General features: G+C 45.8%; 1 protein-coding gene across 2 annotated transcripts in view; it reads left to right on the top strand.

Moving 5' to 3' along the window:
* CYFIP2 (cytoplasmic FMR1 interacting protein 2) overlaps positions 1-18,129 on the top strand; it is a 279,833-nt gene that overhangs the window by 103,800 nt on the left and 157,904 nt on the right. For both annotated transcript variants that reach the window (XM_069653932.1, XM_069653931.1), the window contains exons 9-10: positions 12,160-12,264; positions 16,025-16,116. In XM_069653932.1, coding sequence (XP_069510033.1) covers positions 12,160-12,264; positions 16,025-16,116 — 197 coding nt within the window. The remainder of the gene's footprint in view (positions 1-12,159; positions 12,265-16,024; positions 16,117-18,129) is intronic.

Genomic DNA, 18,129 nt, shown 5'->3' with positions numbered 1-18,129 from the left:
GTAAGAAAATAGATCCAGATTAACCCACCAAAATAGTCCAGTCTTGCCATGTCATAACACTTATCATGTTTGCTTTGCTCTTGATGCCCATGAAATCATGCCCTGTCACAGTAAGAAAATAGATCCAGATTAACCCACCAAAATAATCCAGTCTTGCCATGTAATAACACTCATCATGTTTGCTTTGCTCTTGATGCCAATGAAATCATGCCCTGCCACAGTAAGAAAATAAACATGCCATGTCCTTGCTGATAGCCCTTCTGCATTCCTTGTCACCCATGCACAATCAGTGGCAGGAGCGCTCCTGGCACACAAGCTCCCATTCAGAAACATGAATTCATTCTTTCATTTCTCTCCTTCACACACTCATTTATACATCCACTCATTCCTCGCATCCACTCGTGCACATATACAACAGGCCCTCTCTCATTCACTTGCACCCACTTACAGATACAAGCAATCAGATACACGCATTCATACAGACATACAAGAATACATACATACACAAAATAAAACATTCTATCCTTACCTGTAGCCTGGTCCCGATGACCCCTGCTACAGTGGCACTCCAGCTACCGTGCAGCACAAACAGGAAACAGGAAGCAGAGAGAGCTTCCATTTTGCTATTTGGATGTGCAGGGAAGCCGGAGCACTTCCTCAACACCGCCACTGGATGCCTAAATGTGCAGTGAAGTATGGGAGTGCCTTGTATGCATTGAGGGCTGCAGTTCCCCGCCCAGCATGGTTGCGGTCGATGCCCATTTGCCCGGTATGGACAAGCCACCCCTGGAGAGTTTAGGGCCAAATCGGCTGATTTGGCAATTCCTCCTGTTCAACAAATTGGGCATTTTCAGCTGTTTTGAGCATGCAAAATATTGTATTAACCACTATTTGTTTCAGCCGCGCATATATTTCACACAAATAAGGTTTTCTGAAAACTCCTAATTTAGTGAAATATTTATTTGTCAAAATCAAAAAGGTACCTAAAGGTGATTTCACTTAAAAAAAGCGAAATTGGTAGGGGATCCAGAATTTTAGATTAATTTTGTCTATTCTTCCTTGCCGGCTGTAATTTTATTCAACCCTAAGTAGCAGGGCCTCCATATAATTTATCATGTTAGCTCATACATTGTTGTACATGTGTGTTTTTAACGATGATGATGAATTGCCATCATGTTTTATATCTTGACTAGTGTAAAAGCCTGTGTACACAGAGGCTTAGACAGGGTAGGGCCTGAGTTGGCAAGGCTCACCCAAAATGTGTAAATCCCCACTCAACAGCACTGTGCAGGCATTTACAGATCTCAATGTCACTGCGGTGGGCCCAACTACATTAGCTTCTGGTCCCACTTTTCATGTAATCCTGGCTACGCCTCTGCATGTACACGGGCCAAAGTGCAGGTTTACATTAACACAGTAGGACCACTATATATCCTAAAGCAACAGCTCCCTCTAGCGGTAACAATAGGCAAAGCTACTGCATCAGACAAATATACAGGGACAAACATACATCTGGCCTTTTATTATATTGTTAGATGCATGCTTGTAAATAACCTAACTATACAAGTGCATCCGGTCTGAGCACCCCACACTGGAGGGCAAATAACATGTTGCACCGTCAGAAGAATAATTTTAGAACAGGAAAGTAAAACATTTGAAAGTCTGCAAATTACACCAGGATATTTCACCACCTATGCACAGATTGCTAAGCACTTCAAACATTATCACTGGACCAGTGGCATAGGAACTGGAGCTGGAGAGGGTGGAGGAGACGCATCCACTTGACTTTGCCGAGAGGGGCAATAGAAAGGGGCTTATCTCCCTGGTTTCCTGAGTGTAGGATGCATGGCAGAGGGACTCACTGGGGTTTCCTTTTTCAACCTCTGTCCCAAAGACACAGGTGTGCAGCCGAAATTGAAATAAGCTCCCACAGCCATTGAAATGATTATGCTACCAACTGTCTAGCCTACCAATTAGCAGACATCCAATTATCAGTGAAAAGGCGGCAAGAGGGTGTGTGTTTGGAGCTACATAAAAGGTTTGCAAATCAACCTGCTCACCATTTAGATACATAAACATAGTTTTGAAAATCACAATTACAGAGTGCACAAAATGTGAATAAGCTAAAACTCGGAGCATAATTTCATGGGGCAAACAGGCATACTTTCGGGATTTTATTCCAATACAAATATGAATACGCAGGTTTGTAGGTTCTTGAAGGCACACAGTAATACCTCAATCTCGTTTGGATTAAGGTGGAAAGTGTCAGTGACAACAGCCACTTTTTTTCACTTGTCCATGCAGAATTGTTGTGCCCTGCGCTCCTGTGAAGCACCCTTGGCCTACGCTACCCGATGCTAACACCCGTACGCAGCTCCCACCACTAGCGCACTTGTGTGCTGCACATGCCAAGCACAAGCACAGCTCCAGAATATGTATTTGACCCATTCTAAAGCAATACACAGGAAAGGGTTAGCTCTCGGACTCTCAAGTGCAATTGTGCCCCCTGTAGGATGACAGGGAGAATTCAGTGTCGTGAACAAAAGGATAGACCTATCAGAAATCACCACAGGAAGATGAATAGCCGTGGTCTCAATAATGCTGTGAGTTATTTGGCAAGAATTAAAGCTTTATGCCAAAACTTTGTCTCCGCCTAATAACTCCCTTTTTTGCATAATCCGAACCCAATTAGGGTTCAATTCTTGTAAAGCGTTAATGAAGCGGGAAGACGAGTGTAAGACTCTGTTAGCGAAAAATTAAATTAATGTTGATGAACTAACGTGCTGCCCTGTTGAGGCTAAACAATAGTTGTTTGAAATGGATTGAACTGAGAACCACAAGAAGATATGTGGTTATTAAGTATACAAACAAGGTATTCACTATATTAGATCTTTTAACATTTTACCCAGGTATTTAATCAAACACCAGTCTTGTGTGTTTAGAATGCATTCTTTATGGTTTCAATTGAACTTTTTTTGAACTAATGAAGTTGTCGGCGCTAGAGCGGGGGTGCCTAGATTGGGAAGGTTATATAGATTTTGCAAGGGAAATGTGGAGACTTTGGAACATTTGATAATGGAATCCTTATATTTAATTTAATTGAGACATCAAATAATTTTGAGATGTGTAAATTATGGAACAATATTTCTTACTGATCAACTTTGGTTTAATATGTTAAGTTCGAACAAATCGCACTATGTATATTGCTGTTTTACAATTTTTAAACATTGCTCTTAAATTATTTCAAAGGGACTGTTAATGATCTATTATTAAGATATGATACAAATTATTAAGGGTGTCCAAATACAAATATTTGTGGATTGACATTACCAATAGACAAATCAATTCTGCCAAGGTGGCATCTGCCGGGAACAAATTGCAGCACTTCATTTCACAGTCTAGAATTCTAATTAATAAATTTGGGAAATTCTCCCTGATGCACGTGGTGTCCTTCTATAAAATGAAGGCGTTGCCAATTATGCTATATGGTGTGGAGGGTAGGCTGCCCGATAAATGCCATTACTGGGAGGTGTTGGAAGCAAGGTACTGGAAGCAGATTTTAGTCCTACCCAATGCAGTCCCAATCGCTCTAATACGCCATGAATTTGGGTTGCTATCCCTTCACGCTCAGGCTTTGTGGAGACAATGCGCTTTTCTACACAAATGCCTGCTGGGAGTAAAAGGCGGAACTATTCTAGAAGTAATTGGTTATAATCTGCTAAAATCTAGAAATGTCTTCCCTAAGACATGGCTGAACTATTTGCTAGATTACTTGGCTGAGGTTGATGTGTCCCTTGATCTGTTGATTTCGAACCCTGACCGTGCGAAAGAGAAACTCTTTCAATCAGACTGGGCTAGGAATTTAGCTAAGTGTACTCAATATAAAGATTTTAATATCTGGACATTTGGAATAAAACGTCATGGAATGATGGCGCTGTATTTAGTGAAATGTCCTTCACCGAAGGTTCGGGCTGACTACTTAAGGTTTAGATTTAATCTATGGGATACCCGCGACGTCCTGTGTAGGCGGAAACTGATTCCAATGGATCGAAATTATTGTAGGTACTGTTTATCAGCGGAAAAAAGGGAAACCCTACAACATTTGTTGGTGGAATGTTGTGCTCTAAAGAAGGTTCGGGCAAGGTGCTTTGATAATGTGTTTGCAATCCACACTGAGGTAGCAAATGATAAAATATGGCAAATGTTGTTTTCGAATACAAGGAAGAGGGTACAGATAGTGATAGTTCAATTCTTAAAAATGGTACTACCTCGAGTCGAAGAAACTCATAAAGGCATTGGGAACAAAGATTGATATCATTTCCGGTGGTATATTCATGTATCTGTAATTCAGATTAAGTCATGGGTTATGTATGACCTGTGGTTGTATTTAAGTACGTCGCTACATTTTGTTCTTAACATAGAGTGGGAATGGATGTGTGTGTGAGGTAGCGGTATTATTTTGTAATTATGTACCGATGAATATTCCTTCAGCTGGGGTAATGAAATTGATGAATGTATCCTGAACCCTAGTGTGATTTATTAGTATGGTTTTATACTTTTGTGTTATGTTACGCTATTGGATGTATGTATATATGATTAATTACTGTTTATATATGTATAAATATTTGAAAAGTTGCGCTGCAAATAAACCAAATAATAAAAAATAAAAAAATAAAAGATGTATTGAGGTTTGACTGTTATTTGTTTGAAGTTGTATTTGCGAAAGGTTTATCTTAAGCCATATTGCAATAAATAAATAATAATAAACAAAGAATAACTGTGGTGTCCACACATCATCTTTGACTAATGTAGGGCAAGAAGAACATGGACTGTTCTGAACCTTAGCTGGTCTGGCGTAGGAGATATGCGATGGAAACCTGCCCATAAGTGAGAAACCTTGATACTGCAGGGATCTGCACCCAAAATGCTTGTATCTGAGCTCGTCACCAGTGAGTTTTTACCTGGCCAGCACATTTCTAGCATTTCTGCATATTCACTAATGGATGTGACAGTGTTGCATAGAGGTACTACAAGGAGTATAAGGCTAGATGCTTGGAGATGAAGCATCTGGAGAGGTACACACTTTATTTGATCATGTAGGGTAGTGTGACGAATCGTATGATGTCGTCCCTTCTCCCCGAGTGGGAGACCCTTCCCAAGAGGCCAGAGAGGTGAGGCCGCTACCTGATACTCAGCGGATGGATCTCATGGGGAGGGATTCCCCCTTTGAGATAGCAGGAGGACATCACGAGAGAGCGCGGTACCCACAACATACTCACACCTCTCCTTTTCCTTCACACTCTCCATCTGTGTTACCCTCTGCCATGTATTGTTACTGAGAGAAGGAAGATCTGGGATGACGTACCGAAAGTCTTAACTAAAAATAATGTGATGAGGGAGAGACATGGAGCCCTAGAGAATCATCCACCAAGTCACACTCAGCATACTAGATAAAGCAGTAGGCTGAGTATAACGAGAGAAGAAGGACTAGCAGCTGAAGCAGAACCTCCTTGGAGAAAAGCCACTGCTTGGGACACGAACCCGGAGGTTCAGGTGTATGTGTCTGGTTTTCCGTGGAGAAGCAAACACTGAGGAAGAGAAGACAGAGACCAGTAAGAGGTGCCGGCAAACCACGCAACGCGAGAAGGCCATGCCAGGCGCACTGCAAAGAAGACTGCAGAGGCACGATATACGAACAGGGGGAGGCAATGGGGAAGTCGTTGAAGACCGCCAAGGACCCTGAGACTGGCAGAGATGCACCAGAGGATGCTGAGAAGGTACTGGGGCTGTCAAGGTCTTACAGGGGGATGTGAGACATTCTCTGAAAACGGCATGCAGCCCTACCATACAAGTCGTTACCTGGCAGAATAGTGAACCGGATAAACTCAGAAAGCTGTATAATAAAGGCCGCCAGTTCTGGGACCTGCAACAAAAGTTAGAGGAGCGCCTTCTTGGTGCTTCATACTCGTGGCAATAGCAGGCAGGTTAGTGAACCCGTTCTACCCAAACGAGTTAGCAGGAGAACCTGGGTCTATGACCCAAAACCCTAAGAAAGGCCAGGAGAAGGAAGTAATTCCCTGTGGCATTGAGAACTGCATTGCAAAGCCTAAAGAAAGTCCAGGGGAAGGGAGACATTCCCCCTGGCGTTGTGGACTACATTGTGGATCCTGAGAGAGGTCAGGGGAAGGAAGTCATTTCCCCCTGCCCCCCGCCGGCATTGCGAACTGCATTGTGAAGCCTGAGAAAGTCCAAGTGAAGGGAGGCATCCCTCCCTGGTGCTGCGAATTACATTGAAAAGCCTAAGAAAGGCCAGGGTAAGGGAGTCATTCCCCCTGGCAGTGCAAACTGCACTTTGAAGCCTGAGAAAGGCCTGTGGAAGGGTGTCATAGCACCTGGTTCTGCAGGCTACCTAAATGGGCCTAAGAAAGGCCAAGGGAAGGGAGACATCCCCGTGGCAATTTGAAGTTCCTTGTCAAACTAATAAAAGTTAGGGGAAGCTTGTCATTCCCCTTGACAATGTGAAACCCATTGAATAACCTAAAGAGGGTTAGGGATAGGGAGTTATCCCCATAATATTTGTGAATACAAGACACTTTCTGTTATATTTGCCTTTGAGGAGAAACAACCTGAGCAAACCTTTGATTGAACCCTTTTGTGAAGAACTTTGAGTTTTCATCATCTGGAGATGAACATTGGTCACCACTTTTCTTAGTTTAGTTTAGATTGTAAGGGACATGAATAGGTTTTGACACAGGGTGGTGGACTATTTGCTTTGGACTGGCATCCTGATGGAATGTTTTGTTTTGGTTGAGACTGGGAAACCCCTCAGAATACCAACCAGCATGCCACCTGTGTGTCAGCCTCGTTTTTCTGCACCCTTAAAGTAGCAATCGACTGTATTCCAGTAAAGAAGGAGAGCAGACTAGAAGAGAGATGGAGCTGAGATCAGGACAGATCATCAGGTTACAGCTTCTGGATTAGCAGGGAAGGTAGCCTGGCTAAGAGGCCGCAGGAGCTCATAATGAGTTACTAGCAGGCAGATGCAATCAGCAGGAGGGACAAAGCCTTCACCTGGGCCTAGCATTACAGCGCCCATATAAATATGAGCAACTTTGATTTTTATTTGTTTGAATTCCTGGACATTTTCTTCATGTTATATATCCACTTCATTTGATGTCGCTTCTTGTAATGTCACGGGGAGGGCCAAAGAAGGCACTATGCTTCGGTGGCAAGATCAAGGCTGACTGCATTCTGTGAAAGGCTCCCCAGATCAATGGCAGGCTTTATAATGGATACAACGCCTTCCGTCCACCACTTTCAGGTTTTAGTTTGGAGGATAGCTCAGAGGCAACATGCTTGCCTTGGACGCAAGACAACAAGGAGCACCACGGGTTGGAAGTCTGGGTCCGCGCTTAGAACCCTCTGGGTATTAAGTGCGTTATAAATAAACTATCATATCATGTCTCCCTAGGTGCACACACGTGGACTCCCTAGCTTGCTATTCATTGGCTATCAAGCTACACCTCACTGATTAGGTCCATCATGCTCCAAACATGTCTGGGGTTGCTTGTGTTTCTCTGCAGAAGGGACATTCCCCAGACGTTTTGACTGGATTGCTCCATTAGTGCAGTATAAATGGCTATTCCCTACATTGGTAGCAGAGGACCAAGAGTGGTTTGCGATGGCTCGTCTGCCTTCTGTAGCCGTGCATGTGGGCTAACATGTTTATCGTATTGAAGGTTGCCCAGAGCAATGATACTGTTTATGATTCTTTTAAAACTTTTCATCACAACATTTTAGTTTTGCTGGAAAGCAGACGCGTTAAAAAAAGACATAGCCAGTGTGTTGCTCGCAGACACGGGTCAGTGATGTCACTTCCTGTGATTTCACCCCATTATGTCACTTCCCATGACATCACCTGGGTCAAAGGTTGCACTATAAGGCTTTCCCCTCTCTATGGTACATCTAAACATACGCACTCCAACTCATGTGTTGTGCTCCACCTTATTTTTCTGTGGCACTGAAAAGCTTCCATCCCCCTCTATATGATTGGTGAAAATCAGGCTTCACTGTGTATGATATTGATCTCTGGGTTCGGTGTCACGAACATTTACGGTCGTGGCATTCTTAGCAGAACAGGTATAAGCAGTTTTTTTGTTAAAATCACATGCCGCTACAGAAAGGATGTCTTGTCTGCTTGGGCAGCATCAAATGACAACTTACCCGCCTTTCCTGAAATTTAAATGCAATGCAGGAAGAGTTGAGTGCGTGCCAAGTGTGACAGCTCAACGTTCTGCTGCCCTGCACCCCACAGTTGTGCATTGACAGCACGAGCCGCGAGCAGACCCGCACACACCCATGATAACACTTCATGAAGTGGGAAAGCATCCCGACGTCAATAAAAGGAACAGGGCCTCATCGCCGTCCAGAGAGCTCCATTGGGTAATTAGTTATAGCCTGGGGTATTATTAGCGGCTGAGCCTCTAGTGTGCATGTGGCAGTGATCTGGCTTCCCCTCTGATGTTCCTGCGTTCTGGGGGGCTTGGGGGGTTGCTCAGTATATAGTTATACCTCCTGGGAAAGTGTCCAGCAGTCTGAGGGGGCACTTAGGCCCTGCCACCAGCCCCCAACACCAAGGTAGAGCTTAACAACTTGTCACAAAGGCAGGATGGGCAATTCAGAGGAAGGTGAGGCCCCACTGAAAGCCCCACCAATGCCCCGCACCCAGAACAAGCACGCCACAGCGGCCATCCCATCCAGGAATCTGACACTCAAGGGGTGCCATCCGCTCTAGGGCCCACATGGACTTGATGGGTTGAAAGATTCGAGTTATATTTTGACTCCGCCCAAGACTCTGAAGCAGACGCAAAGGGAAAATCCGCCCTGCTCTTCTGTGCTGGGCCAGGCATCCACAAGACATTTAAAATGCTAAATACTGCTGTCGCTTCCTATGGTGAGGCCAAGAGAACTCGGGCAGATTGTTTCAGCCCTCAAGCCGACACTGATTCGGGCAGACAGCACTTCTGCTCATCGGCACATTTCATGCAAGACTTCGCCACCTACCATCACCATGCATCCGCTTAGATGAGACCGATGGGGTGAGGTTCCCACTAATTCAAGGCTGCCACTCCAATAAGCTTCTCCGGCAGATATTTTAGGAGCCAGGCTTCACTCTGCAGCATATTCCTGAGCTAGACCACTCACACAATTGCACAGAAGTGAGGGCCGGGACAATTGAGGCAGCATTCTAATTGAAGCGTCCAAGAAGCACAGGCTATAGCGAAACAAGGCCGTCGAAGATTAGTGGAACGTAGCCAGATCTCCACCCAAAAGCAGAGAGAACCACCCTATATCCCATCGACCGTCTGGATGTGTAACTACTGCAGAGATCTGCTATCCAACCCAGACCGGTGCCCAACACATGGGGCGAAAGGCACCAGTGTGCGGTAGAATTGGCCATTTTGTCAAAGTTTGCAGATCGAGCACATTCATTCCACCCTCCAAAAGAGACAAGCATCAGCACCTCGATGTGCCACATGGAGGTGCTGGCAACCCCGACCAGAAGAATCAGAAGGTGAACATGGTGAGCCAGAGTCTCAAATAGTAGTGCAAATAAAAGGAGAGCAGAGAATGTGCACATTTCATTTGCTTTATTTTCAGAAGTGCTCAGGTCAGGGGGGTGCTGAACTGTAGCGCAAAGATGTGCTGTCCAGGCCCCTGGCCTACATTCATGTCGGGAGGGCGCAGGAGCATATGATCGGCACCTGCTGGGAGCGCTTTTCCCAGAGACAGGCCGTTAAAGGGTTGTCATGGTGAAATGACTCCAACTCAAACTCACCCTGAAGAAGTAGTTGAGTGTCACACCCAGAGGAGACATATGGAGATCCAGATGGTCATGAGGACAATCCTTTTGGTCAGGATGAAACTGACCATTGCCCAGATTGGGAACAGGAACAGCCAGTAGGTGAAGTACCTTGGCTCTCACCCACCCCGACTCATGACCGAGGCATCATTTGCCCAACAGAGGCAGCGGTCGACCTATAGTCCACCAAATGGCTTTCAATGCCATTGTAAAAAAAGGGCAGCAGACCACTTCCAGATCGCCACTCAGGAAGCTGTTCAGGAATCTGATTTTGTAGAGGATATTCTAAAGGAAGAACCTCCAACAAGCCAAACTATTAACTTGCTTAATTCCATCAAGAAGCACCTTGCACCCTCCTTACTCTCCCCTCACTCACAAGAGCTGTCAACCCTTGGGTTTATAAACTGTTTCACCACTCTCCATCTGACCCGATGTACATTCAGGGGCATGCCACGCCAGACTCGCTGGTTGTTACCACCACCAGGAAAAGGGCTGGGGTGCCACTATCTACTGCAGTCAGCCCCTCCCTGACAAGGACTGCAAGAAGCTCTATGCCCTTGGCAAGCGCATCACCACGTCAGCAACGTATTCGACAAGCATAGCAAACAACACTACTCTTCTTGCAAGTTATAGTGATGTGCAGTGGAACCTGCTTCAAGAAGGCCTCCAAGATGTCCCTGAACCAGTGCAATCACGTCTGCTGGCGATCTTTCTTGAAGGGAAGCAAGTGACCCACAACATCCTTAAGAACACGTTAGATGCTGTAGAATCAGCGGGACGAACCCTTGCACAGGGTACTCTTCTTAAGAGGCACGCCTCCCTTAAAAATTCAGGGTTTAAGCCGCAGACCCAGGCCTCATTGATAAACAAGCCAGTAGAGGTCTCTTACTTGTTTGGTAAGGCTTTGGACGATGCCTTAGAAACAGCTAAGAAGGAACATGAGACCTTGAAATCCCTCAATCAAATAACAGCCAAACCATTTCAACAGCGGGGAGGGTCTAACTCTCGCCGTTCCTTTCAGGGGCAGTCCTCCTCCAGATCTCCACATGGACAATACAGCTCAGGGGTAACACATTCTCCTCCGGACAGGGTTCAACTGGCACCATTATCAACAAAGAGGAAACGGCAGGGGCAAGGATAGGGGCAGAAACTCCACCCAAAGAGGCTCCCTGACCTCCGCACCAAAGTGACTCGCCAGCCCGGGTCCCCTGCCATGCCTCCCCGATTGGGAGACGGCTGTCATCATTCCTTCACGCATGGGAGGGGATCACTTCAGACCAGTGGTTGCTCAAGACCGTCACGCACGGTTATTGCATCGAGTTCCACCGGCCACCTCGATACCATCCTCCAAAGAGCAGACGACTATCACCAGCACACCTGCAGATCCTGCATCTCCTGCTGGAAGAGGTGCAGATCCTTCAAGAAAAGGGCGCCATAGAAGTCGTCCCTATTCATCAGGTAAAGGAGGGTATCTATTCAGTGTACTTCCTTGTACCCAAAAAGGATCTCACCATGCGTCATGTCCTAGATTTGCACCCCGTGAACAAAATTGTCAAACCGCAAAAGTTCAGAATGACTACACTGCAGGAAGTAATCCCACTGAGGCCAGGCGTTTGTACATATTGACTTTGGTGCAATTTCCTTATCCAGCAAGGCTCCCATCTTGGATTTCTACCATGTCACGACCTTGTTTCATCATCTCTACCAGACAACCCGTGTCTCTGCTCATTGACTTTCAGATTGTCTTTTCTAGGACCTTGGGAATGTATCACCTAATCAATGCCTTTAACAAAGTCCTTCATGTTATTTCCTTTGTCACATTTCTTTCCTTCCCTCTTCCCTTTACCGACCCCCTTTTTTCTGCACCAAAGCATCCTTTAATGCATGCAGTGTGTTGCAAAACACCAAAAAATTCAAAATGAAAGTCCCAGAAAAAATAAAATAATCACTACAATGCCGAAGTGTGAAAAAAGGTTCAATTTTGATTAATTTCCGAGATGGGAATGTGCTGAGATTTTAGCGCAGTGGTGTGCACAGTGAGTGTAAACTCGTTCAACGCGAGGTTGCACTCATATGATGTGAACTATATGAGTGCATTTGATGTGATTCTGAACCCATGCGAGGTGAGGCCATTTAAAATAAATCTTGAGTTCAAGCTAAGCATGAAGCATGAGCAAGTTGACTCGGAGTCATGATGCCCATTGGGGGTGAATGTAGGTCTCCATGAAGTGGGTCTAGATCGGCCCGCGGTGAGGTTGATTGCACACTGTGTGATGTGTAACTTACTCTCTCCACAGGTGATGGGCTTCGGTCTCTATCTCATGGACGGGAACATCAGTAATATCTACAAGCTGGACGCCAAAAAGCGCATCAACCTCGGCAAGATCGACAAGTTCTTTAAGGTCAGGGGTGACGTTTGGGCTCCGGAATATTCTCCAAAGCCAACTGTGCCTTAAAGTAAAGATGCTGCATATGCTGCTTTGTCTGCATGTTCTCTCTCTGCTCCTGATATTTTCGAAGGACTTTTCCCCATGTCTATACTGCCTCTCCTGTTCTTGATTGGACCCTGTGTATTTCTATATCTCTATTTACTGTGTGCCTTTCTTTCCTGACTGCTTATTTTCTCATTTAATTCTTTTTGGGGCCTATAGCCGAGATTCAGGCGTCCCCTTGCGGGCAGGTGAACCCCAGCACGGGCTGGTGCTTCTCCTCTCTGGGCTGGGCCTTGCATCTGATATGGGGCTTATTCTTCAATGGCAGCTGGACATCAATGCTGATTGGCCGGTTTCATCTGTGGGGTACACCTTTTGATTCTGAGATTGGGGTTTCGAATTCCCGACAGATGAACTTTAAGATTGATTGGACCGCCTCATCTCTGGGTAGGACCTCCGTCCCTTGGGGGTTTCCACTTCCCGCCAGGTGAGGCTGGGTGTTGATGAGCCAATCCCACCTCAGGATCTCTGGGACAGGCCCCATGTCACGGATTGGTCCGTTTTATTTTCTTGAGTAGTCGCATTTTGGCCTCAGTGGATCTGCTTCACTGTGGTCCTGGATGATCCAGGCACTATTCACTGTAAGTGGCAGGCCATTCCCAGACTGCACTGGGGTGAGTCACATTGCATATCTCTGTTAGAAGGACCCGCGGTTCTTTATGCAAAAAAGGTCCCTTTGACATTATTGGCATTCCTTTGTTATTCTAGCTTCTTTGTCTTATTGGTCATCACAAACACATGCACATTATTGGTCTTGGTTCACATTTGATATTAAAAGGCATGCAATTTACCAATATTACATAGGTGATAAGAGTCAATAGCATATAAGTCATAGACATTCTGAAAATATAGGCCCTTTAGGTCATTTATCACCATGTCCCTGGACTCGTCTAAACTATGTAAACAGCAAATATACTGCAATATTCTGTTAACTCCCTATACCTCCTAAACGGTTGCATCACTAAAGCTTCCCACTTTCAAAGTATCCCCCGCTGTCATTTATGGAGACATGGCCAGTGCAACAGGAATAGCATTGCCCACCAATCTCAATGCAATGGCCACCCAAAATCTTCCCAACACCATGAATATTGCACAAAGTCTTCAATAAGAGGCATCGCTCTTTCCGGTCGATCGGAGAGGGGAACAGCTTATGGCCAATTGTTTTCACTGTAAGTTTGTCCTTCTCAAGAGTGCTCGGAGCCCATGGAATATGGCGCCTTACCCTCATTGCAGTTTGTAGTTAGTGTTGGCTGAATCTAGCTTCACAGTGGTTCCTCTGTACTTCAGGTCAGGCTGTGAAATGAGTATGTACGTGGCCGGAGGCGGCAATAGGGATAACTGTGCATGGCTGGATCGAGGATACTCCAATTCCTCCCCGAGGACTGGTTGACCACAGGTCTCTCAGAACCAAGCTATTTTTCACATTTTCTGAGTGCATAGACTGTGCAGACCTGCAGTAATAAGTAATACGCATTGCTCTGTCAACCATCCTTGTTTCCAGATGTGTCACTCACATACTATTTACACACCTCTCCTTAACCCTGACTTCTCTTCGTTAAAACCTAGGGTGCCATATGGAATTGTCAAGAGTAATGAGCTGCAGGACCTCTAGTCAGTCAGCACTGTATGCCCCATTTCATAGCTCTTGAGATTGGATCAAAGAGAATACCTTCTCAAGATGGCCCCGGAATCCCGCCAACCTTCTGGTGGATCTCTCAGGGTCCAATCATCAAACTCTTCAGTCATTAGACCTTTACGGATATTTCCTTAGGTTCTCTGATTCCGTACCCAAATATCTAACTGGGGCACTACACGCCCATTCATATTGTCCCTTCTAAACCTTTTCCTACATTAATAATAGAAACATGGGAAGAGTTTACAGATGTTCCAGGCCTAATTGTCCTAGCATTATGGAGGTCAGGCCTGGAAAATGTTCTCTCTACCTGCCCTCTTCCAGCTGTGTTACTCCACTCATGGTCATAAAGCCTATTCATTCCAGCACACTCCATGTACTAATTGGTGATAGCGCTATCAATATATGTATAGCCTGGGAATGCAGCTGGACCATTATATTGTGATACTTGCCTTATTTATACTACAATTTAACTAGTGCCAAACTTATTGGGGCTCTCTTCTCTCGCCCTTGTATAATGGACATTTTGAAGGTAATTGACTGCATCCTCAGAAGCTGGACAGCCCTACAGTGATGAGCTTGGTGGCCTTTCTGCGTGTGGTGCTCTGCTTTCCCATTGCTGGTGGCCCTGTCCCTCGTAGCGGTTCCTTTGGTCCTGCAAAGTGGGCGTGCCCCTAATATACTGAGTAGTGACTGGCTGCAGGGACTGCAAGGCTTAATGATTACATGTGTGGGTTCCAAGGCTGTACAACCCTCGATCAGGCTTTCATATGCTTTCCGTCAGCTGTAAAGATCAGCATATACAGTGTCAGGTTTGATTAAATAGCAGAGAAAGCAGCAGGCAACACTTCATGCCCCTGGTAACAGCAGTTTGCCGTCCTGCGCCCTGATACCTTCGGGTCTGGCGAGCATAATAAATAAATAAACAAACAATCCAGGCAACCTTTTCTCCCTAGTGTTTACAAGCTGCATCATTTGCTGAAAGCCACCAGGCATGCCCGATGTAGGGCCCATTTGACTATCACATACGATTTTAATTGATGTGTCCCTTTTGGATCATTAATAAACAACAGTGGCAGGTTCAGGCTCAGGGAAATGCATCAATAAAACCCCTTCCCATGATTGAAAGGGATCACACAACACAGCATCATGTATTGTTCTATGGCTCAAGGTTCCCAACACAACCACAATGACAAAGAAGCAGATAATAATGAAATCACACAATGAAATTGGTTTTCAGGCAAGTGAAGAGTACATTAAGGTCGCAGATGCTGGCTATATCTAGGCCTAGCCTTAGTCATGGTTCCTGATGGATAATTGAGTGATGTACAGAGGCAAATGGATGCACACCTTTGCAATCCACACCTCCTGTACTGGAATAATAAGGCTTGTTTAGAGCCAGCAGTCTCACATGGATCTCCCCGGAGAGATAGAGGCCTGCCTCTGCCCCTTCCTCCTCGCATTCATTTGTGGGCAAGCCATCTACAGTGCTCGTGATGTGACTTCCAGTCACTTTCATGTGAAGCCCTTTTTGCACACGTCCTTCCCTTACCATGTGTCTTGTGTCAGTCTACATGCTCCCACTGACTCTGGGCCCAGTCTAGACGGGTCATGAGCACAGAGGGTGTGGCCTAGTAGTATCCAACACAATTAGGTGTTTGGAGTGCGAGTGCCATTTACTGGCAGGTGAATCTTGGTACTGGAGGGGATCGTTCTGTCCTGGGGCAGATACTGTGCCTACAAATGAAGACCCTACATCTTGCCAAGTCATGCGTGGCGCTGAGAGGGAGGTTTGCCCTGCAGGGGTTAGATGGAAAACACTGTTTCTCAGATGGGCGTCCCTCTGCTGCGGCAAGGGGCAGCTTGGCAACAATGTGATCTCTATACCCTGGGACAGGTAGAGTGTAGGACACATGAAAGTCCTTGTGCTGCTATGGCAGTCTCTTAAGCCTGGGAAAAGTGTGTCTGGGATGGGAAATACCCTCTTGCTTGCGGGTGAAGCTTGGTGCTGACAGGTCCTTTTCTTCTCTCTTGCAGCAGCTGCAGGTGGTGCCTCTGTTCGGGGATATGCAGATAGAGCTGGCCAGATACATTAAGACCAGTGCTCACTATGAGGAAAACAAGTCCAAGTGAGTGCCTGCCGTAATGTCTCTTGGCTTCTCTGGGAGCTTAGGGAGGACACGCTGTTGAGGTGTGTGTGGTGCACGTGTGTGCTGGGCATTGGGGTGTGTAACAGGAGGACGTGTGCAGGTCATAGGTTATGTCTGCAAGGTGTAAGGGTCTGTGTGTAGGGCAGGACTGCATATAGGCAGGGCTCTATATGCGAGGCTTGTATTAAGAGTGAGACACAGGCTCTGCATGTGACGGAAACCCTGTGTGTGTGTGTTTGTAGGAGGTTAGCTGTGTGGCCTCTGTGTGTCATCCTCTGTACCCGCTTTATGCTGGGCTTCATCAGGAGCAGTGCAGGTTGCAGACACCCATTGCAGACAGCCTGTGTGTGGGGCAAGTGTGTGCATGTGTATACTGGAATTCCTACCTACGTACCTAGCATTTCTTTCTTTTAGCAAAGAAATTGTTGCTCTGTTGCCCTTTTATTTTGTGTACATGGCTATAGATAAAGGGCCTGATTCAACGAAGCGTTTTCTGATGGCGCAATCCCATAGGAAAACGCTCTGTGAATCCGGCCGAAAGTGTAGTCTGTGTATGTCCTTAGACGTCTCATTAGAAAGAAAAGAGCAAAGTAGACACCAAAACATCAAACATATGTCCAGTATTTTCCTATCTCGGTCCTTTTAGAAGGTTGTGTGTCAGTTTGGTCAGAACAAGTATAGGAGAGTAATGAACAAGCGTGTGTGTGTGTGTGTGTGTGTGTGTGTGTGTGTTTGTGTGTGGCCACGTGTGTATGTGTGTGCAGACAATGCCATTATATATTTCCCTTTTTATATGTATATGTATCTGTACGTTTTCTACATACATGTGTGAGGGTATGTTTGTGTTTGCGTGTGTGTGTGTGTAACCATGGCAGCTTCTGTGCATTTTCCTGTGTGTGTACATATTCGTGCTCGTGTCTGTATATACCATGTATGTGTGTACATATCCGTGCATGTGTGTGTACACATACTAGGCCTTTGTTGTTGCTCTGAGCAGTTTCTTGTTCTCCATTTAATCTCAGAATAAGATATTGTTCATAGCAATGAGCACAAGGCAGCTGCCCAACTACAGATGTCTCCTGTTGGCTGAGGGGGGTGGTTGTGGTTTGAGGGAGGTGGTGAGATATAAGAGGATTGGGGTGGTAGATGAGGGTAAGGTAAGTGAACAAGTGCTTTCAAGGGGTGCTTTTTATGAGAGCTTTGTGATTGTCAGATTTTGGAGAGTTACCACCTAATCATTTTACAGGGTGGTAAAACTCCTTTTAGCAGGGTGTAGAGGGTACAATTATAAGGTCCGAAGTATTGCCCTCATGTTGATGTTTTATGGAAGGAGTATGCAAACCTTTGGCTCTCTAGATGTTCCTTTGCCCAAGCCAGCATATTCAATTTGAGAGATCATGGGTGTTTTAGTCCAAGCCGCCTGGAGAGCTGCAGGCATAAGACCACTTCTTTATGTGCTAACAGACCCGGGTGGGAGGAGAGGGTTGGTTTTGAGGTGGTGCAGGGCTATGACCATCCATGCTTTGAGGGTGAATGACACAGGCACTATTCCAGCAGATAGTGGCAGCTGCTGGGCCATGCTGGAGCAATTGCTGTGTCATCACTGGATATTCTTCTCGTTATCACCCTGAGAGCGGGTGGCATATCCTGACCTGGAGGTCTTAGCTGCCATCATCCTGCCTGCATTCTGTGTATTTCTTTGCAGAGTCTCCCTTGCCATCAACCCTTCTTCCTCCTGTGTTGTGAATCTCAGAACAGCTTCTTGTTCCCTGGTCTTGTCTGTGGTCTTTCAACCCATCTTCGGTGTATACCCCTCTTCTTCTTTGACCCGCAGTCCCCTGTATCCCCCTCATCCTCCCACCACTTGGGGCTCTTATGTTCATCTTTATTTAACATTCACCATAGACGTTTTATCCCTTTCAACTGGTGATCTTCTGGTGCCCTTTCTTGGTGTTACCTTGGTACTACCACCTCTACCCTGATTGGCTACGG

This window comes from Ambystoma mexicanum, chromosome 3q (assembly GCF_040938575.1).
Source record: "Ambystoma mexicanum isolate Mex_15411 chromosome 3q, UKY_AmexF1_1, whole genome shotgun sequence".
NCBI lineage: Eukaryota > Metazoa > Chordata > Amphibia > Caudata > Ambystomatidae > Ambystoma > Ambystoma mexicanum.
This window is presented reverse-complemented; position numbering and strand designations above follow the sequence as displayed.